At 39.9% G+C, this 22,706-nt stretch overlaps 2 protein-coding genes and 1 pseudogene across 2 annotated transcripts; 1 reads left to right on the forward strand and 2 right to left on the reverse strand.

Annotated features, from left to right (window-relative positions):
• Positions 1–4,493: 4,493 nt before the first annotated feature.
• LOC126704713 (uncharacterized) lies at positions 4,494–5,006 on the reverse strand. Its single transcript, XM_050403737.1, has 3 exons — positions 4,984–5,006; positions 4,918–4,932; positions 4,494–4,812 (listed from the first exon to the last, which is right to left on the reverse strand). Exons 1-3 carry the CDS (start codon positions 5,004–5,006, stop codon positions 4,494–4,496), a joined length of 357 nt encoding a protein of 118 aa, XP_050259694.1.
• A 2,795-nt stretch (positions 5,007–7,801) lies between these two features.
• LOC126704714 (uncharacterized) lies at positions 7,802–9,427 on the forward strand. Its single transcript, XM_050403738.1, has 3 exons — positions 7,802–8,036; positions 8,359–8,816; positions 8,909–9,427. Exons 1-3 carry the CDS (start codon positions 7,802–7,804, stop codon positions 9,425–9,427), a joined length of 1,212 nt encoding a protein of 403 aa, XP_050259695.1.
• Positions 9,428–17,153: 7,726 nt separating this feature from the next.
• Positions 17,154–21,553, reverse strand: LOC126704715 (UDP-glycosyltransferase 43-like; annotated as a pseudogene).
• Positions 21,554–22,706: the final 1,153 nt, after the last annotated feature.

Genomic DNA, 22,706 nt, shown 5'->3' on the forward strand with positions numbered 1-22,706 from the left:
AATTTTAGGTGTGATAATAATTGGATTAATGGGTTAAATTCATTACTATAATAAAATAATATTTTTTAAAAAGTTTTTTTTAGGGAAATATTTTTAACTAGTATAGGCTTATAGCTAACATTTAGCGTATATGAAGTTAGAGTTAATTTATTATTTCAGAGTAATCTGATTTTCATATGACTAATTTTTTTTTCCAGTCAAAGTTCGATCTATTATTATAAAAAGAAAATTTAATTTTGATCTTCTAAGAATTCTTATAAAAAAATTTGAAGACCTACACAACAAGTAGTTTTCACGTTTTTGAAATTTTCATTATACTATTGGGAATTGTCATTATACTCCAACGAATCATAGCAGGGAAATGTTACAAACAAACAATTTTATTCACTTCCATCATTCTCCCATACAAGCATGTAATGAGACACTAACATTCAGGAACCATAGTCAAAGCAATAATATTTAGATATATACATAATTTTGTTGTTTTTCCCATTTGAAGTTGACTAGGCTTTTAGTTGAGTGAAAGAGGCAAATTTCGTTGTAACATGTTAGTCAATTTCATGAATAATCAAGCAATTTTCTAATCCTACGTATGACCATACTATTCTAATCGAATGGGTAACATACTCAATGCCGAAAAAAAAATTTAGAAGAAAAAACTTTGAAAAAATGCTAATTTCATCGTAACAATGCTTATAAAACTATAAGCCAATAAAATGAATATAGACTTCTCTCCTTAACCTAAAGATATATTATACTGGAAGGTTCTAGTTAACTCAATTAATAAACTATATAATAGTTGAATAAGAAATTTGGACTCAATCTCTGCCTATACCAAAAACCGATTGGTGTTTTGATCTAATGATAAAAAACTACTATTAATAGCGAATGTTATAAGTTAAACTCTCTTAAAAAAAAGATATATTATACTATGCCTTACCATAATAGTAAAACTTTTTATTCTTCACAATTTGAACAAATTTTTTTTTTTTTTCCAGATTTGAGATGACAATCATTTTTTTTTTTTTGGTATAAAACAGAATTAATAATAGAGAATGATTTGAGTAAAACTGAACAATTTCTGAATTAATTAGCAATGATAGAGAATGAAAACGAAAATATGTATCTAATACTATAAATACAACAAAAAGTAAGGGTACAAAGGCAAAGCTACCTTTACTGTATATCTTGGGGAAAGCACAACAAAACCATGGACTCTGGCCTGTGGTATTTTAGTAACTGAAACCGTGTCAGGTTTTAGATTCTCTTTCGCTAAAAACCAAAAAAAGAAAGAAAAAAACAAAAGGGAATTTTTTTGTGCTTTACGCATCACCTAAAACTATGAGCTCAGCCCCTAAGATTTGATGCATGTACCAAATGCGCCTTTAACTTGATACGTTTTGATGAGTGCAATTGCGGGGTCCACACTCGAAATTAAAAGTGATCAACGGCATCTAACAAAGCAGAGTGGGCCATCTCATCTTGGGCCCATGGCCTAAATTGGGTAAGAAACAATAGTGGAGCCCACATTTGGGCTACAGATTTTGGTCCAGAATTCAAATACAATGTCCTTTGAACTTTGAAGAGCTGCAAACTGCAATTACTTGCTGCCTTTTTTGTTGAGTGACTCTGGTGCCATACCATTGGCCACAGTCAGGGTGTGCAGCCAATCCGCTAAAACTGACTTAACTCAACCCAACTCGCTGGATTGGATTAGTTTTTAGGGCTTGATAGGCTGGATTGGATTACAAATTTCTTTTTGATAGTAGGTTTGGTTAGGCTCGGGTCATAAAATTCCAAACCCACCAAACCCAACCTGACCCATCCATATATTTAATATATATTTAAAATATATTATATAATTAATAAATTTTTTTAAATAACCAACTCTTCCTATCCTATATAAAAGCCAATTAGTTCACACAAACCCCAGTAAATTACTCTTATTGTTTAGTTATTAGTGTTGTTTGCCTTTAAGTAGTTACATTGATATTAATCTTTGGGTTTTTTTAATATAATTATATTTATATTTTTTTCTATTCAATTTAATAATAATAATAATAATAATAAAAATTTCAACCCATGGGTTCAACCCGACCCATGTGGGTTGGGTTGGGTTGGGTTGAATTTTTTTTAACCCACCATGGTGGGTTGGGTCAAAAAATCCCCTTAACTCGACCTAACCCCACCCATGCACACTCCTAGCCACAACATTAGTCACAACTTGCCCATGTGGTAAGTTGTAATTGATGGAGGGATGATGGTGGGGACACCCCTCCACCAACCACAACTCACCACATGGTGAGTTGTGGCCAATGGTATGGCACCAGAATTTTTCTTTTTTGTTGGTTTAATTCCATGTGTCGAAGGGTTGTATTTGCTTCAAGAAGTTCAAATTTTGAATGGCCGCTCAATCAAAAAACTAGGACTCACATCACGTCTCATGAGTTATCATTAAAGTCAGACCCAACTTAAAGACTAATTGAAGTTGATTCTAAAAAAAAAAAATAAATAAAAAATAGAAAAATAAAAATTTGAAGTTTTTTTTTTTGAGAAAAAAAAAAAATTTGAAGTTGATTCTTATTTCTTAACTTGCCTTTAAATATCCTTTGAGGCATGATACTTTTAACAAAGTAAGTTTTTGTACAAAGTATATCTTAAGTGTGTGCCTTTTCTTTATTAAAGTCTAAATAGGAAAAAAAATTTCCTCCCCATGTTGGTTCAATAAGATCTTGAGAACCAAATTGACGATTCCATTCAACAAAATATTATACCCTTTATCAGGTGAAATTATAATATTTTCATAGTGGATCATGTTATTTGTCTACTATTTCACTAAAAGACTTTCATATGTTTAAATTGTTGAGTCAGAAATTTTTTTTAAAGAGAAATTAATTACTGACTCAATAATTTTAAATAAATGGGAGACTTTTTTTTTTTGAGGAAGAATGTAACTTAATTTATTAAGTAAAACCAGCTATGTCAACCAAAACAACAGGAAATAAAAGTGGTGGAACATCCTCCATCTACACTACAACATCCGAAACATAAATAGCATGACGAGCTAACTTGTGAGCAACAATAAATGATGTGATCCACCATGTAAACCATATAATTTCTCCTTTGCCAATGAGTTCACCAACCTACCAGAGTTTTGAATTGGTGTGAATAAATTCATTTATGATGGTTATTATGTAAAAAATGTTTAAAGTTCTGGAGTTATTATGGTGGAAGCAAACATGTCATTTGCTTGGTAAATACTAAATATAGAGTTTATCTATAAAGATTCCATAAGTCGTTGGTTGTTACAAACTTTTTCTACAATGGATTTCCTTGGGATATATTTTGATCTTGATTTTTTTTTTTTTTTTGGGAATGATTTCCTTGGGATAGGTTTTTTTGATTGTGGTGATATATTTGTGAATGCTTTATTATTGTAAATTATTAAACTATTATTGATTTGTTGGTTGATTTTGAACAGAAGTGATAATTATTATGATAATTAGAACCATAGTTATCAGTATCATACGATTTTGAACAGAAAGTGATAATTATTATGATAATTAGAAGTAGGGGTAAGCCACTATTTGAATAGTATCGCTATACATGTTTTATTTATTTATTTATTAAAGAAACAAACACACACATAAAGAAGAGAGAAATGAGTTTTTTCTCACAAACAAAAGCACATCACAAACTTCACTTATATCTCTTTTTCTTTTTCTTTTATGAGAATGAAACCTGCTTTTATAATTAATCAAAAGAGGCTAAATCAGCTTGAACAACATGACTAGGGCTGTCCAAACCCATCTGGAGACTCGACCCACCTGAAGAACTCAACCGGAATCGATTTGACACTGGCTAACCCGACTACTCCAGCGGTCGGTGGCGGGTCTTCTCCACCAGAAACCAACTTCGGTGGGTCGGTTTTGGTTTCTCTCCCCCTAAAACCCGAAAAACCTAAATTGACCGACGAAAAACCTAGATTCCGGCAAAAAAATTCTAGATCTCAGCAAAAAACCCAGATTTAGGTGATATTTCACGTAGATTCGGTGATATTTTGAATGGATTTGGTGAAATCTCTTTGAATCCGTTGAGATTTTCGTCGGATCTGGGTTTTCTCACTATTTTCTCGCAATTTTCTCGCCTTTTTTTTTGCCTTTTTCTCAGATCTATGACACCGACCGATCTGTCCGCCACCCGTTGAAGGTTTGATCCGCCCAACCCGTCTACTCCGGCGATTGGCGGCGGTTGAGATTTACTACCACTCGATTTTGTCGGATCGGTTCCAGGTTGGGCACAACCCTCGACCTGGACTGACCTGTGGACAACCCTAAACATGACGAATGTCTGATGGTACATCTTCCATCCAGACTGTTAAGCTAGGCGAACTTAATTGCCCATCTAACCAAAGCATGAGCTATATTATTTCCTTGTCGACGAACATGGTTAAACCTAATAGTATCAAAAGAGGAAACTAATAGTTTTACATCCTAAATCAAATGTCCATGTAGCGCCAAAGAGGAATTAGAGTTGCTAAGTTCCCTGTAGATGATGTCCGAGTCTCCTTCAAAGATTGCTTTGGTAATGCCAGTCTCCAATGAGAATTCTACAGCTCTCCTGACTGCCAATGCTTCTATCTTAGCCACTATTGCTGGGAGGGAGACTAGTTGCGACAGTGAAGCCATAACAACACCATCAGAGTTTCGAATTACTACACCAAGTCCAGCTTTTCCTTGCTCCAAAAAAACTGCACCGTCGTAGATCACCTTATAAACATCACGATCTAGCGGCTTCCATCTAGTGTGCTTCCTGTGTTAGATCATCGTTGTGGCTAGATGAAGATGTTGAAACTCAACTTTTCTTTCCTTTGACAAATTGTATATCTGGTTTAAAGGACACGTGGCTTCCTTAAACCGAGTTCCACACAACCTGCACATCAGAGCAAAAGAAAATCATATGTGAGTAATTATCACTACTCGCCTTGCAGTTTTCACACAAGCCATCTTCGACGATTTTTTTGCGAAGCAAGTTTGTTTTGACTGGCAGAGCTTCCCTGCAAGCTTGCCACACAAAATTTTCAACTTTGCTAGGAACCTCCAAACCCCATAAATTTTTCCAAAAACTCAAGTATTGAGCTAGTCTTTGAACTGGATCTGAACTTTCCTGCAAAAACCTATAACCTGATTTAACTAAGTATTGGCCTGATTTAACCAATGGGATACTCTTGATGATGTCTGCTTCAGATGCACCAAAAGCATGATCAATGATTCAGTGGAGGCGCCACATGGTGTTCAATACTAAAATTTATCTTGGCCTTCTTAAACAAAAAGAAAAAAACCAATGTCAAACCAATTTGATCTAAAATCTAATGGAAAAAAAAAAAAAAACGAAGTATAACAACAAAAATTAGTAATTTGTTGATCTTAAATCTCAGGAAAAAGACAATTAAGTGAGCTGTAAAGTGTAAACACTAAAAGAAAATTAAGTGTGAGGCAGTGGAAGTGGGGCGTGAGACAGTAGAGAATAAAGATATTTTTTTTAATGATTGTATTGTTGCATTGAATTCTTAATAGAGTAATGTAAAAAACGCAACAAAATTCTTCTTAATGAATTACAAAGACCTGTAAGTTGTCACAATTAAGTTGAATTGTTAAATAAAAGAACTAAAAGAGTAAAAAAAAAAACTAATAAACAATGAATTAGAGTATTCTAAGTAATAATAATTAAAATTCACTTAACAACAATAATTACTAACTTTATTATAGTAATAGAGAATAGATAATTTACAAGATTTAGTCTTAGCAATAATAATTAATATTTTTGTTATACTAAGAAAACATATTCCCAATGAACTTATAATTTATCTTTATTTCTCTTGCTAATACTATGAATAAATTTTTGATAAGGAAGTCATATATACCGCAAGATTTATCTCCTACCTAAGATTTATTATCTAAAAGAACTCATGTTGACTTAAAAAATCTTCCTTTGGATCATAGGTTACGAAAGATCTTATCAATATTATTATAATGATCAAGATGAAAAAAAAACTTATTTACAAAGAGGTCCTTGTCAACCTCTTCAACACGAATTTGAATGACCTTCCTAAAAAATATTCTTGGAGCTGTCGCTGCAATGATTTCAGACCTCCAGCTTCTTGAGACCGGATTTATCAAAACTTCCACACTAGAATTTTCCCGACCAAGCAACACTGAGGTGATAATTTTGGCTTTGTTCTTCGATGGCAGCCAATTATCTCCCCAAATTTAGATTTGCTTCCCATCATCCACTCTCCAAAGTGCTCCCTTAGAAATTACATCTCATTCCTTAAGAATTTTTTTCACTTATATCTAGTGTGCTGGCGCACAAACTTTTATACAAATAATTGAATAGCACTTGATAGTGATCAAGGAATCAGTTAGTTGAACAGCACGGATCACGATGATGTTGAGGGCCTGAAAGATAAGAAATAGAAGGTCAGAGGAGACCGGGGTTGGCCGGTCAAAACTCCTCCGATGATGAAGTTAGTAACTCTCCTCTTAATGGAAAAATATTGTTTGTAAAGAAGAAATACTCTGCCTTTTTTTGTCGGAGACTCATCTCTTTTTATAGGTTTAGGGAGCGGTTATCCGTTGGATAACCTCCCCCAATTTTACGGAGTCCGGAGAGTACAATTTGATAACCGTTACAGCGGTTATCTTTGTCGAAACTGCCTTGCCCTCGTCCTAAGTGCTTCCTGGACGAGGGATTGTACACCAGTTAGTACATGTCGTCCAGAGGTCTCTCTGGACGACAGTAATGTGGCTTGTACAAAACTCTCATGGACGACGTTTATGGACGAGTAAGGAGTTGGCTTTTTTTAGACACCATCAGTTGCCCCCTCGTCCATATGTGTCGTCTTAAGGATAATTTGGGGGATTTTCAAAAATGTGTACTGTATGCCACGTGTCAAAATCTGACTGATGAACTGATGCACTTGGTTCAATTTTCGAGATCTATGCCACGTGGCGTACTTTGGTTGGCTGCGTCGTTTCGCATCCCAAAGTTTTCAGCTTATAAATAGTTGAATTCCTCCAGTGCCCTTCACATTTCTGAGATTTCCCTCCCTGAGCATCCTCGTCTTAGATCCTCGTCTAGAAGCATCATCTCGTCCTTAGTTCCCTCGTCTAGATTTCAGGTATTTCTTTACTCCTCGTTCTCAGATTTTAAATTTTCTACAATGTCTGAGACCGTTCTTTCCTCATCTAGCAATAGTTTAGGCAAAGCCATAGACGAGTATCATGACCAAAGTAGTTTTAGTGGCTCTAGTGATGACAGTAATAGTACTAGTAGTGAAGGGAACACCACGGACGAGTATGTGTCCGGCGTCCCTGAGGTACCCTTAGAAGTTCTCCAAGGACTCAAGACGAGGAGTGAGTCTGGATCCCAGGCAGGCACAAGTGCCCCCTCGTCCACAGTTTAGGACGAGGTTGAGGTAGTGTATAGCTGTGCCATAGGAGTAGAGTCCAAGACGGACGATAGGAAGTTAGTTTTGCTTAAGAAGTGGTACCAAATCCCAGACGACCTTAATCCTAGGTTAGCAGTTCGTGGGGAGTGGTGTTGTCAACCTCGTTTTGGGATAGGTATTTACGAAGCCTATCTTTTAGGTGGACTTAGGTTACCTTTAAATGCTTTTGCCAGAGAGTTACTCGCTAGGTTAGGTATAGGTGTTTGTCAGCTTAACCCCAATGCGTGGAGGTTAGTAGTCTCCATGCAAGTTTTGTGGAGGGAGGTCTTTGAAGGGAACCGTCCTCTGACTATGGACGAGTTCCTCTACTGTTACAAGCCTTCTGAGATCAATCAGTCCCTTGGCTTTTATCAATTCACAGCCAGAGGGAAAGATTATAGATTGATTAAGTCCGTAGTTTCCTCGGATAGGAACTGGAAGACGGAGTTCTTCTTCGTCTCAGGTTTCTGGGCTGGACGCCCACACGAGGTTTCTCAAGACCCATTTCCTCCCTACACAGGAGAGTTAGGGAACCTTCGTCCTGAAGGTATGCTTGTGTTTGTCATTTTACTGTGTTGTATTTATCTTTGTAGACGGCTAAATTTTTTTTTTTTTTTTAGGTGTTGGACGACCTCATCTGGACAGGTTTCATATAGAAAGAATCCAAAAGGTTCGTCTATACACAGATAGGGCTTTCCATTCTTTGGTAACCCTCCATCGTCTTGCCACTTGGGGTTTAGGTCCCAACCCGTCCAGTGAAGCCCTTGCACACGAGCTCACCATTCGTAGACGTAAGTCAGCATAATGGTTTCCCTTTTTTCCTCCTTTTTTTTTTTACTTGTTATTTTTAACACCCCTTCTTTTTTCAGGAATAGCTACAATGAAGGAAAATAAGGGTAAAGAAGTTGTGAACGAGGCTGTTGCCACTGGGCAGAACGCACCTCAGTCTCACCCGTCCGTAGGTGAGAAAAGAAAAAACTTATCACTGGGAGTTGACCTGGGCAATCTTCCCAGCAGGCGCAGGGAGAAAAAGGTCAAACATAAGTCGTCCAAGCCCAAAGACATTCAACCTGCGCCTACTGTTCATGAGCCTGAAGACGTCCAAATCCTAGATTCTGAGCCCAAAGATTCACCCATGCAAGTCCCGTCCATAGTCAAGACGCCGTCCACGTCTCAGCCTTCTCCCCAAGCACCTCAATACCTCATTGGGAACGAGGATCTGGCTTGGGAAAGATTTAAGATGGCTGTGACTGATGAGGACGTGTCTGCCTGTTACAACATGTCTTTGAAGGACTTCGAGCATTCTGGGGTTCATGATCTTTTCAAGGTATGTATGTTATATATTTTTTATTTATTTATTTATTTTTTTTTTCTTTTCTCGTCCTCTTTGATAAGCTTCCTAACTAAACCATTATTCAGGCCATGTCCAAGTTCATTGTTGCGTCTAGGCAAGCAACTGATCTTGACAAGACGAGGATCTTGTTAGAGAGGAGAATCAAGGAAGTAAAGGACGAGAGCAAACGCTGGGCTGAGGCAGTTGCTAAAGCCAACGAAGGGGCAAAGGAGCTGCGAAATCAAATTCAAGAGATGAAGACTGATGTTGTGGAGAAGGAAACTCGTCTTGATCACTTGCAAAAGAAGAATGACGAGTTGAGTGATCTTCTCAAGAAGGCCAAAGAAGACGCAGTTGCAGAGTTCAAGGCATCCAATCAGTTCACTGATCTGCTGGATACTAACTATGCGGCTGGGTTTGAGGACTTCAGGATGGACGCCGTCGAGAACTTCCCCAACATTGACTTCAGCTTTATTAAGCTCAATCTCAGTGGTGCTCCTACCAGCTCCCTCCTCCAGACGAGCTCAGAAGACGTTAATGTGGAGGATGATGCTACAACCCAGCCACTTCAGGACGAGCAGAACAAAGATACCCCACCAGCCTGATGCCTCTTTATAATTTTAAGACGATGTAACTTTTTATTTATCTCGTCCTTAGTTTATGGACGAGTTATCATGTAACTTAAGGGTGTTTGGACGTTGGTTGTCCTCCCTTTAAACACTTGTATTTTTCTGTTTTTGTTATATCAAGGACGAAAGTTATGCTTGCTTTATAATTTCTTCTCGTCTATGAAGGTGATCTTATGAAATGCTTTTATCTTTATACTCGTCTTGGAGAAATCCCAGATGTCAACATCATCCGTCTTGAGACTTTGCCTCTTTTTTGATTTTTTTCTAGACTTTGCATTCGTCCTTGAGCTTAATTGCTCTGGAGCGTTCTTGGTTAATTAACCAGAACATCGTCCTTGCATGTATTCGTCCATGTGTGGACGTGTAAATCTCACGTTTCAGTTGAGCTTTGTGGACGTATTATTGTTCGTCCGTGTTGTGGATGTACTACCTTTCATCCCATCTACTTCAGAGACGGATGTTCTGTGGACGTACCATTTCAGGGAAAATTTTCTCGTCTACACTTGGGCATGCATACATTTCCCTTGTTTGTCGAAGTTAAATCCCCGCGTCCGGAGATTTTACTCGTCTTGGGCTTTTCAGCCTTGTGGTGAGTTAATTGGAACGAAAATAACTTGGAGACTTAGAAATTTGCACATAACATAAACATTGTTTTTAGGTAAGGCATATACATATATTTATGCCTTTTTTATTAAGTACAAGCTCCATAAGTTCGTCCATAAACACAACATAAATAGTAAAGCCTTAACTTCGTCCACAACACTAAATATAAATAGTGAAATAGTAGTTAATAACACAACATTAAATATTAGAATAAGTCTTCAGACAAGGTCCAGCCTCGTCTGTGGCCATACTTCCGTCTAGGCTGACTTTTACTGATAGTACCTCCTCAAGTGCTCCACGTTCCAAGGGTGCTCCAGTTTCCTCCCGTCCAAGGCCTCCAAGTAGTAGGATCCTTGCCTTTTACAGTTGATAACTTTGTAGGGTCCTTCCCAATTCGGGCCCAATTTCCCATGTGCTGGGTTCTTGGTTGCCAAAGAGACCTTTCTTAGGACGAGATCTCCTATGTTGAAACGCCTAGGCTTCACCATTGCGTCATATTGCCTAGCCATGAGGTTCTTGTACTTTGCTGTTCTGTATTCTGCGTCTGCCCTTACCTCGTCTACCAGATCAAGGTTCAAACGGAGCTGCTCCTCATTGTCCTTATCTTTATACATCATCACCCTGTGATTGGCCATATGTACTTCCGCCGGTATGACTGCTTCGCTTCCATAAGTTAGCTTGAAAGAAGTTTCCCCCGTAGGGGTTCTCACCGTCGTCCTGTAGGCCTATAGAACACCAGGTAACTCCTCTGGCCATACCCCCTTTGCCCCCTCAAGCCGGGTCTTGATGATTTTCAACAAGGATCGGTTTGCCACTTCAGCTTGACCATTTGCTTGAGGATGAGCGGGTGAGGAATAGTGATTCTGTATTCCAAAGTGTGCGCAGAAGTCCCTAAAGAGTGCGTTGTCAAACTGTCGTCCGTTATCAGATACCAATACCTTGGGCACTCCGAATCTGCATACAATGTTCTTCCACACGAAATGCTTAACATTTTGTTGTGTGATCATCGCCAGCGGTTCAGCTTCCACCCATTTTGTGAAGTAATCGATGCCCACAACTAGAAATTTCATCTGCCTTATGCCCTGAGGAAAAGGCCCCAAAATGTCTAGTCCCCATTGTGCAAAGGGCCACGATGCCATCATCGGGGTGAGGTACTCTGATGGTTGTCTGGGGACGTTGCTAAATCGTTGACATTGGTCGCAGACCTTGACATATGCTTTGGCATCAGCTTGCATATTTGGCCAATAATACCTTGCATGGACGACCTTTGAGACAAGGGACCTGGCGCCGGAGTGATTGCCACATGCTCCTTCATGAACTTCCCTCAGTACGTAGTTTGCCTCGTCCGGAGCCAAGCACCTAAGATAAGGTTAAGAAAAGCCCCTCTTGTATAACACTTCGTTCAGAAGTAGATATCTAGCCGATCTCACCCTCAGCTTCCTTGCTTCGTCTTTTTCTTCTGGTAGCTGTCCGTCTTTCAGGTATGATATAATCAGGGTCATCCAGTTTCCTCTATTTTCCACCTGTTGTACTTCTGGAATATCTATGCTTGGCATGTACTGAATTTGGTCACAGTTGTCCATAAATTCACTTGCCGAGGCTTCTTTCGCTATAGTATCAGCTTCCATGTTTTCCTCCCTTGAGATTTGGACGAATTCAGCTTTTTCAAATTTCTTCATTAGGCGCATCACTCGACTAAGGTATTTCCTCATCCGTTCCTCTTTTGCTTCATACATTCCATTTACTTGCCCCATGACCAACTGAGAATCACCCAGGACGAGTATAGACTTGGCTTCCACAGACTTAGCCAATTCTAGCCCTTTGAGAAGGGCTTCATACTCGACTTCATTGTTAGTCGCTTGGTACTGTAGACGAACCTTGTGCCTCAGTTTGTCTCCTTCTGGGGACTGTAAAACCACACCAATCCCACCTGCATACTTTGTGGATGATCCATCCACATGGACGACCCATCTATCATTGTCTTCTGTCTCTTCATGACTTGGGGTAAATTCTGCAATGAAATCTGCTAATGCTTGAGCTTTTATAGCATGCCTTGGTTGATATCTGATGTCAAATTCGCTGAGCTCGATGGCCCACTGAACCAATCGTCCAGCTGCCTCCAGTCTGTTCATCGCCTTCTTGAGTGGATGATCCGTCATGACATTAATGACATGTGCCTGGAAATAGTGTCTTAGCTTCCTGGAAGCAGTGATCAATGCGAAGGCTAACTTCTCCATCTGTGGATATCGTCCTTCCGCTCCCCTCAATGCCTTACTCGTATAGTACACGTGTCTTTGCACTTTACCTTCTTCCCTTATCAGTGCTGAACTTACGGCATACGGGGTTACCGCCAAATACAAGTATAATTCCTCTCCCACTACTGACGGACTCAACAATGGAGACTTGGTCAAGTATGCCTTCAGATCCTCAAAAGCTTTCTGACACTCGTCGGTCCATTCGAATGCTTTTCTAAGAACTTTAAAAAATGGCAAACATTTGTCAGTGGCTTTAGAGACAAACCTGTTTAATGCAGCGACTCGTCCAGTAAGAGATTGGATCTCCTTTGTATTCTGCGGAGGCTTCATGTCTAGTATTGCTTTAATTTTATCAGGATTCGCTTCAATCCCCCTATGAGAGACCATAAAGCCAAGGAATTTCCCTGATGATACTCCGAAAGCACATTTACTAGGATTCAGCTTCATGTGATACTGTCTCAGCGTGTCAAATGTCTCCTGCAGGTCGTCCAGATGCCTTCGTTCGTCCTGGCTCTTTACCAGCATGTCGTCCACATAGACTTCCACATTCCGCCCAATCTGCTGTCGAAACATGTGATTGACCAATCTCTGATATGTGGCTCCTGCATTCTTTAAGCCGAACGGCATCACCTTATAACAGAACAAGCCTTGACTTGTGACAAAGGATGTTTTCTCCTGATCCACCTCATCCATCCTTATTTGATTGTATCCCGAAAAAGCGTCCATGAAACTAAGCAACTTGTGGCCCGCAGTTGAATCCACCAATTGATCAATGCGTGGTAGCGGATAACTATCCTTTGGGCAAGCCTTGTTCAAGTCGGTAAAATCCACGCACATTCTCCACTTACCATTTGCCTTCTTGACCATTACAACATTTGCCAACCAATATGGGTAGTACACTTCCCGGATAAACCTCGCCCCCATCAGTTTTTGAACTTCGTCTTTGATAGCATCATTTCTCTCAGGGGCAAACACCCTCTTCTTTTGCCGCACTAGCTTGGAGGAAGGGCATACATTCAGACGGTGGGTAATGACACTAGGGTCTATACCCGGCATGTCCTCATGACTCCATGCGAACACATCAATATTTTTCTTCAAAAAGTGGACGAGACTCTCCTTAATCTTCTCTTCTAGATCTGCCTCAACCCTGGTACACTTCTCAGGGTTCTCTTCGTCCAGGGAAATGTCTTCTAATGCTTCGGTAGGCTCAGCTACCATCCTCCTTTCCTCAATATTCATGGTTTGAATTTGCTCGTCCATGGCCAGCATGGCCAAGTAACATTCTCTTGCTGCCAGTTGATCCCCTTGCACCTGCCCTACTCCGTGTTCTGTTGGGAACTTAACTGATAAGTGGTAAGTGGAGGTAACGGCCTTCCAACTATTCAAAGTTAGTCGTCCAATTATGGCGTTATAGGAGGACGGACAGTCTACCACAAGGAAGTTCACATCCTTGGTGACTTGTTGTGGGTATGCCCCCACTACCACTGACAAGGAAATGGTACCCACGGGTTGTACCTTCATGCCACCAAAACCTACTAGGGGGGAGTTCACTGGACGGAGCCGGTCTCGTCCTAGCCTCATTTGTTGAAAAGCTGGATAATACAAAATGTCCGCCGAGCTTTCGTTGTCTACAAGCACCCTTCTAGTTGTGTAGTCAGCAATCATTAAGGTGATGACGAGAGCATCATCATGCGGGTGATGAATTCTCTCAGCGTCTTCGTCCGTGAAAGTGATCGTTGCTTCGTCCGTGGTCCTTGCTCTCGGTGATCGTCCAGAAAGCTGGACACTCTGCACTACCTTCAAATATGCTTTCTTGGACTTGGATGACTGGCCCGTCGAACTTCCCCCTAAAATGACTCTTATTTCTCCGAGTGGCGGCCGTGATGATTCTTCCATTTTTCCTTTCATTTTTTCGTCCCTGTTATCTCGTCCAAGGAAATTCTTCAGCTTCCCTTGCCTTATGAGATTTTCGATTTGCTGCTTTAAATCGAAACACTCGTCCGTATCGTGACCATGATCCCTATGGAAGCGACAATGCTTGTTCCGATTGCGTTTATTGGGGTCTCCCCTCATTTTCTCCGGCCACTTCAAGGAAGGATCATCCTTGATTTGCATTAGGACTTGCTCAAGTGGGACGTTCAAAGAGGTATACTGCTGGTTCCGTGCTGAAGAGCTCGGCTTCTTAATGTCTCGGTCTTTCCTGTCTTCCGTGCGTCCCTTCTTCGGACGAGGGCCCTGCTCTAAGTGGCGACTGGGATTTGCGTCTACTCTCTCAGACCTCTTCCTCTTCTTAGCAATGATTGCGTCTTCTGCATTCATAAAATTTTGTGCCGAATGGACAAGTTCTGCCATAGACTGGGGCTCTTTTTCATAGAGTTTGTGAATGAACAGATCCGAATTCACCCCATTATGGAAAGCTGCCAACAAGAGCTTGTCATCTGCTTCGTCCACACTTAGGGCCTCTCTGTTGAAACGGGTGATGAACGATCGTAAACTCTCGTTCTCTCCCTGCTCTATGGTCAATAGGCTGGACGAGGAACGCTTATGTCTTTGTCCTCCTATGAAGTTGTTAACAAACAGTTTGCTCAACTCTTCAAAAGAACTCACCGAATTCGGGGGTATTTTACTGAACCAAACCCGTGCTGGGCCCTTGAGGGTAGTAGGGAATGCTCTGCACATTATTTCGTCAGGAACCCCTTGAAGATGCATGGTGGTCTTGAAGGTAGCAATGTGATCAAACGGGTCTCGTGTTCCGTCGTACGAATCCAGAGAAGGCATCTTAAACTTCGATGGTAGAGGATGACCGTTGATAGAAGCCGTAAAGGGGGAATCAGTTCGGTGGACCAGGTCTTCTATAGGATTTGTCCTTCTCATATTTTCTTTCATTTCCTCCATGACTCTTCTCATCTGGTCTATCTCTTCCTTCAAATGTGGCACCGCTCGTGAAGTGGTACCTCTTAACTGACTTCCAATCTCAGTGTTCTCTCTATCATCATGACTCTGTGTTTGTCCTTCACCCTCACGTTCTTCACGCGTCTGCCTCCTTAGATTAGTCTCCATTCTTAATTCTTGGTTTTGGCGAGTCAACTCCGCCACTGCGGCCGCCATGGATTGTACGTTTTGAGCAGATGAATTCTGCATGACCGGTGCAGATTGGCGGTCGCGGTGAGGGTTACTGGAAGCATCTCTGCTTCCCTGACGGCCTGGGCTGGTAGCCCTCGATCTAGTTCGTACCATCAACTTTTTGTCAAAGAAGTATAATTTTTCTTTCCCATAGACGGCGCCAAACTGATAGTGATCAAGGAATCAGTTAGTTGAACAGCACGGATCACGATGATGTTGAGGGCCTGAAAGATAAGAAATAGAAGGTCAGAGGAGACCGGGGTTGGCCGGTCAAAACTCCTCCGATGATGAAGTTAGTAACTCTCCTCTTAATGGAAAAATATTGTTTGTAAAGAAGAAATACTCTGCCTTTTTTTGTCGGAGACTCATCTCTTTTTATAGGTTTAGGGAGCGGTTATTCGTTGGATAACCTCCCCCAATTTTACGGAGTTCGGAGCGTACAATTTGATAACCGTTACAGCGGTTATCTTTGTCGAAACTGCCTTGCCCTCGTCCTAAGTGCTTCCTGGACGAGGGATTGTACACCAGTTAGTACATGTCGTCCAGAGGTCTCTCTGGACGACAGTAATGTGGCTTGTGCAAAACTCTCATGGACGACGTTTATGGACGAGTAAGGAGTTGGCTTTTTTTAGACACCATCAGCACTAATTAATCTCCCATGCATTATAAAATAATTGGTCACATAATCAAAACACTAAAGTGTTTTTTAGATAAAATTTTACTACAAGGTTCTATGCTTAAAACGCTACTTTCTACATCAATGCCAAATAAACATTGTAGCTATGCATGATTAGGGGTGGTGATTTGTGTTTGCAGGTTGGGATCATGTCGTGTCGAACCATGAGTATTCGACTATATGGGTTGACCCAAATCTGACCTATTTAGTAAACGTGCCAAGAATTCTCAACCCAAACACGACTTGTTGATTAAACAAATCAACTCGACCCGACCCGACACATTTAACTCGTTTAATTACAAGTTATGTAAAAGTCAATATAACTGACCCGTTTAATAATCTATTTGATTAATTGGTCATACCTAACCTATATAATTTTTATCAATTCTCATATATCTAAAATTAAAATACAATTGTAACCATAAATATAGTAATAAACATATAAAAACAACCATAAATTAAACAATAATATCAAAATAACTAATAACTTAATAAGCTAAACAAGTCAGATGGGTACGTATGTTAAACGCGAATATGACCCATTTAATAAATGGATTAGCCGTGTTAATCCGAATATGACTCGAACCCGTTTAGTCTTAACTCATTATCTGTTTATAAATGGGTTAGTTGTGTCGGGTTTACGGATCGTGTCAAAAGTTTGCCACCCCTAGTATGATCACATTATGTTTTTAAACTTCAAATTAATTCATAAGAGAGAGACCCATAATATTCAAAAATATAAACATCAATTTTCTAAATTTTAACCATCAAGTTTCTAACAAAGGAAATATCAAATTAACAAACTTAAAAAAAAAAAAAAAAAAATTGTCATGACAATACAGAGCCCAAACCCCTAATGATCCTAGAAATTATAGGAATTTTTCAGAGGCAGCCATAGTGGTTTTGTTCAAATGAGGATTAAAATGTGAGAGGAAAAAGCAAAGAATTTTTCTTTTATTTTTATTTTTTTGATTAAAAAGTGAGGGGAAAATAAAAGCAACGGAATTTATTTAGTCAATTTATAAACTGAGCATACCTTGAATTATCAACGCAGTAATTCCTGAATTAGGGCTCTCGTTGATGCGTATGATGATCCATTTTCCATCATAGACATCCTACTTTTCATGCTGATTTCCTTTACTTTTTTCCTCACCTCATTGTTACAGTCCATTAAACTCTTTATTCCTCTCTCTATCTCATTTGCCAACACCAAATCACTACCCTCCCTATAATCTAACCTAATCTCAATTGCTAATCCCAACTCCTTTACCAACTCAAAGGCATTCAGTTAACTGAAAAGATAGAATTGCTCCATGGAATTGCTCCATGGAGAAATTACTGAAAAGATGAAAAAGATAAAGAGTGTCAATATCAGGCTCTCTCTCTTTCCTTAGTGTCTAAAGTAACAATGTCATTGTAGCACAGCAAGAGATAAAAGGTTGAGAGAAAAGAAGATGCAATTCTTGGTAAAGCCATTCGCTAAGGAAAGAGTGGAATTGCAGAAATTGCAGAGGCGCATAAACAAACAACAAATAGCCTCAAGGTGAGAGAGAAAGAGAATGTGACACACACTAAGAAGACAAGTGCTGTGCTGTGGACCAGCATTCTCTTAACTTTAGTTGCCTCAACCTTCCAAGCTAAAAAAAACAAACAGAAAAGAAACCCAAAAAAGAAGAAGAAGAGGGTCTTCCTCTCATTGTCTGACACAGGCATGAACAAACTCTCTCTCTGATTATTTTTCCTAAACCCTTCTAAGAGACTCTCTAATTGGCTTAATCTAGGAACTAGAGAGGTTGCAGGAAGATTCCAGACAAGCAAGGCTACGTCAACTCAGAGACACACATAAACACACACACACACACAAAACAGAAAACACTCTCTCTTGCTGTACTATACTACACATAAAACAACATTCATTTGGGGTTTGGTTTTAGGGTTTCAACTTTCAAGAGAGAGTGCACGGGACTGAAGGGCAAGAGCAATTATTAGAAACTGGACCAGTGTGCAGGCTGTGGGAGAGGACTAACATGACCTTGTCGGTTGTTCTGCCAAGAAACACTAGGCTCCAACTGTAGTCATCACTCGTTTTGAGTACAAACCAACCTACCTGTTCATTTTGATTTTATTGGGTCGGATGGGTGGTAGGAAGCACAATCTTCTTCTCGCTTTTAACATTATATACATCCCTCCTTCTAAACTTTTTTATGATTAAAAAGGTTTGGAGATTTATATTCTTTCATCAAATGTTAAAATCTTTAAAACCAGCTTTCATATATTTGCTTTCAGGGTACACTGATGGTGCAATTACAGCTTTCTTTCTACGATTCTTCTACATTTGATTTTAAGGGTAAGCGTAGTGTAATATTTTTTTTTTTTAGCTCTTGTTGTAGGGGCCCCATCTGAGTTTCATCTGGATAAATTTTTTTTCCCTCTCTTTTATTTTTTTTTACTTCCTTCTTTTATTTCTCTTGGTTAATATGAGATTCTCTTTCTTTTTTGAATCATCTAGACATCTTTTGTTATTATACATTTCATTATACTTATCGTCACGAATATAATGTGACCACTGTCTAAATATATATATATATATATATATACACACAAAATAGTACCACTAACAACAAAGTTAGATTATCTAATGTTCAAAAAGAAAAATTACACCAACCCATCATTCCTTTTTTTTTTTTTTCATTCACTCAAATATTTAGCATAACTCTTGTGCTCATTTAGTTATTATTGAGTTCTTGAATCAGTATAACTAAAATCCTAGCGAAGCTTCCGACAAGTACTACTCATGAAAAATCTAAACTTCAATCTCATTATACAAATCTAGCTTCCTGTCAACATATATACATTGTCATCTTTGAGGGTGAAGTTTAACTCGTGTAAAATAGATCTATTCTTAAGCTTTAAAGGGATGAGTTAAGAATTTTTAGTTTAGCAAATTGATATCTATCTAGTTTAGCACCAAAATCAAAACTATACATATTATCAAAAAGAAAATTTAAAACTACGACATCATTAATGGCTAATAAACAAATAAGGGCACGACATCATACTTAATGCATAAGTTGAACAAAACTATCATACATCATTTAAGAAGAAAGAAAATCTTATACTATGAAAGCCACCAACATCTTCTACAAATCTCACACTAGAGAGAGAGAGAGAGTACATACGCTTTTTACCACCGAAAGCCTTGTGAACCAGCCTTGTCGGCGATGGGCTCGGCGGCGTTGGGTATGGGTCGCCGATGGGTATGAGAATTCGGCAGGCTGAGTTGGGTTCGGCCTTGTCAGCGTTGGGGTCGTCGGCGCTGGGCTGGTCTCTCGGTGTCGGCGTCGGCGGAGTTTTTTATGGGTTTCTCTGAAGAAAGAAAAAAAATTAAAAAAAAAGTGGGTGAAATTTAGGGTGAGGGTTGAGATCGGTTGAGATCGGATGGAGGGTGACAGACAAAGAGGTCTGCGATCGGACGGAGGTGATGAGGGGTCAGATCGGATGGAGGTGATGAGGGGTCAGATCGGATGGAGCGTAGATCTGCGATGGGTTGAGATCGGTTGGAGCGCTTGAAATCTGATGGGTTGGAGATCGGATGGAGGGTTGAGATCGGTTGAGATCGGATGGAGGGTGACGGACAAAGAGGTTGAGATCGGATGGAGGTGATGAGGGCTCAGATCGGACGGAGGTGATGAGGGGTCAGATCGGATGGAGCGCTTGAGTAGATGATGGGTTGGAGAGTTATCATTAATATTTATACTTCCCCTAAAGCCGCATTTTTAACATGCGGCTATAGGGGAAATCTGAAGCCCCGTTTCAAAAACGTGGCCCAATCCCGAACTAGAGCCGCGTTTTAAACACGCGGCTTCAGAATCAGTCCTTAGGCCGCGTTTTTATCTCAAAAAAACGCGGCCTCAGAACCTGTCTATGGCCCCGCGTACAAAACGCGACCTTAAGGTTCTGTGAAGCCGCGTTTTTTAAAACGGGGCTTTAGGCTCAACCTTGGATGCGGCCACAGTAAAAGAAGACAAAAAAAAAAAAAAAAAAAAGAGTTTGAGAAAAAATAAAATGCGGAAGTCCTTAGGCCGCGTTTTTATCTCAAAAAAACGCGGCCTCAGAACCTGTCTATGGCCCCGCGTATAAAACGCGACCTTAAGGTTCGCCTTGGGCCGCATTTTTTAAAACGGGGCTTTAGACTCACCTTGGGCCGCGTTTTTTATGGCCGCGGCTTGAAAAACGCGGCCCAAGGCCCCCGCGTTTTGTAGTGGTTGTTGCTCAGCATGAATTGGCCAAGTGGCAATTGGTACACCGTGCCACAAGCTTTCCAAAATTGAGTTCCAACCACAGTGTGATATGAATCCTCCGATTGCCTTGTGACCTAGAATTGACACTTGTGAGACAAACCCACACCAATCCAATTCCAATCGTTCGTTCTAGGAATCCATTTGGTAAAACTTCCTCGAGAGTTGTGAAGTTATCTGGGAGGGCTAATGGGTTTTTAGGTGGCTCACGTAAAGCCCACAAAAACCGAACCCCCGCCTGTTCAAGCCCAAATGCAATCTCTCTCACTTGGGACGCACTGAGACTCCCAATGCTACCAAAGCACAAGAATACCACAGTTGATGGAGGTTGATCATCAAGCCATTTCATGATTCTTTCATGGTGGGCCTGGTCTGGGTGCCATCGGGCCGGTCCAACAGGGTCAAGAATAGGCCCAATGGGATAAATAGGTGGCACTTGACTCGTTGAGAGTGAGTTAAGTGCATAAGGCTCAAGCTCACTAAATGTATTAATAATGACACCCTTTGTTTCAAGGTACCTACGTGCATGGTACAAAAAGCAAGAGTACCCATCTTTTTTTAACGCTATAGAAGGCAAAACACTTGGAGGAACAGGGTTAACAAAACTTGGAATGACCAACTCAGTGTCCAACTCAGCCAACTCAGTGGTGAGTTGGGTGTCTAGGATTGGAAGATGAAGCATGAAACCAAGAAAGGTAGCTGGAGACGGAAAATAAAGGTAGCAAGGGATGTCAAGCTCGCTGGCTACATCAACCATGGAAGTGCAAAACATGTCTATGAATAACCCAACGAATCGTCGGTCCAACTCAGTTGCCATGAAGTTTGTGATTGCTTGCTTAACATGGGGTTTGTGTTTTTCAATGGATGAGGATATAAGGCACAAGGGAGTTTGGGAGTCGTGATCGGGTGTGGGCGTTTCCAAAGTAGGGAGATGAACAAATCGGATATTCGTGGAGGCTGATGTGGCAGCACGTGATTGGATGTAGGTGTTAACTAGCATTCTCTCAGGCATGGTGATGATGAGTATAGTGATGGAGAATCGAGGGTCATGATTTATAAGGTGATGTGCAAACTCGACCATTGCAACGATGTGTCCCATTCCAGGGTATGTGATGAACACCAACTCGAATTTGCTGCTCATGGTCATGGCTGTTTTGTTTGCTTGATTTTGGTTTATCAAGATTGGCTTTTGGCTTGGGAGTATAGTACAGTAAGAATGTGAAGCAGTAGTGCTATTATTAAGTAGAAATGGAAGAGGTATGTTGCATTTATATTGACAAATAGAGAACTTTGGTGAAATCGCAGGTTTTTGGAAATTGTTTCAGCTGCACACTGATCATCATGTGACCCAAAGTGTCAGGCTTTCTAGTCTTGGAAATTAGCTTCAGCTGAATATATGCTCTATCATGTGACTCAAAAGAGTCAGGCTTATAAACGGCCATGCATGATTTCCTTCATTCCCAGGTATGTAAAAAACAAAAGGGGTGTCTATTTCATATGGGGCTGAAAACGTGATCACCTTTTTAATTATAAAAAACACACCCCTTGATGCTGAAATGGACGAGAACTTTGGTGAAATCGCAGGTTTTTGGAAATTGTGCTTCAGCTGCACACTCATGTTACCCAAAGTGTCAGGTTTTTTAGTCTTGGAAATTAGCTTCAGTTGCATGCTCACGTAGTTGTGAGGCGAAAATGGTCGAATGCCACTTATGGCCGAAATTATTAGTATTTTACTATTATTTGTGAAATATTTAGTAATATATTATCATTTTGAAAGTCGAGTTTATTTAACAATGTACCACTTTTTTGAGACTCGAGTTTGTGAAACTTGAGTTCGACATAGAACATGAATTTCAAAAACTTAAGTTTCATAAAAAAATGCCACTGATGTGGGTTGGAATTGTAATGTGGTACTCGAGTTATAAACTCGAGTTTCATGTATATTGAACTGTTTTTTTGGTATACAGTGACTAGTTACGTATGTTTTAGCATATCAAACAGCGATTGGCCAAAAACAGTGATTGGACAAAACAGTGGTAGATTATTAAATATTTGTTAAACAGTAGTAAAACACTAATAATTTTTGCAAACAGTGGTATTTGGCCATTTTAGCCAGTCATGTGACCCAAAAGTGTCAAGCTTTATAAACGACCATGATTTCCTTCATTCCAGGTATGTAAAAAACAAAGGGTTTTGTTAATGGACATATTGTTAACAACAGGTTTTTGACTTTTTTGGGCAATTTTTTGTTTTTTTGTTTTTGGTTGCATCTATATGTCATTTTTTTCCCCAGCTTTATA

Source organism: Quercus robur, chromosome 11, assembly GCF_932294415.1.
Source record: "Quercus robur chromosome 11, dhQueRobu3.1, whole genome shotgun sequence".
Taxonomy (NCBI): Eukaryota; Viridiplantae; Streptophyta; class Magnoliopsida; order Fagales; family Fagaceae; genus Quercus; species Quercus robur.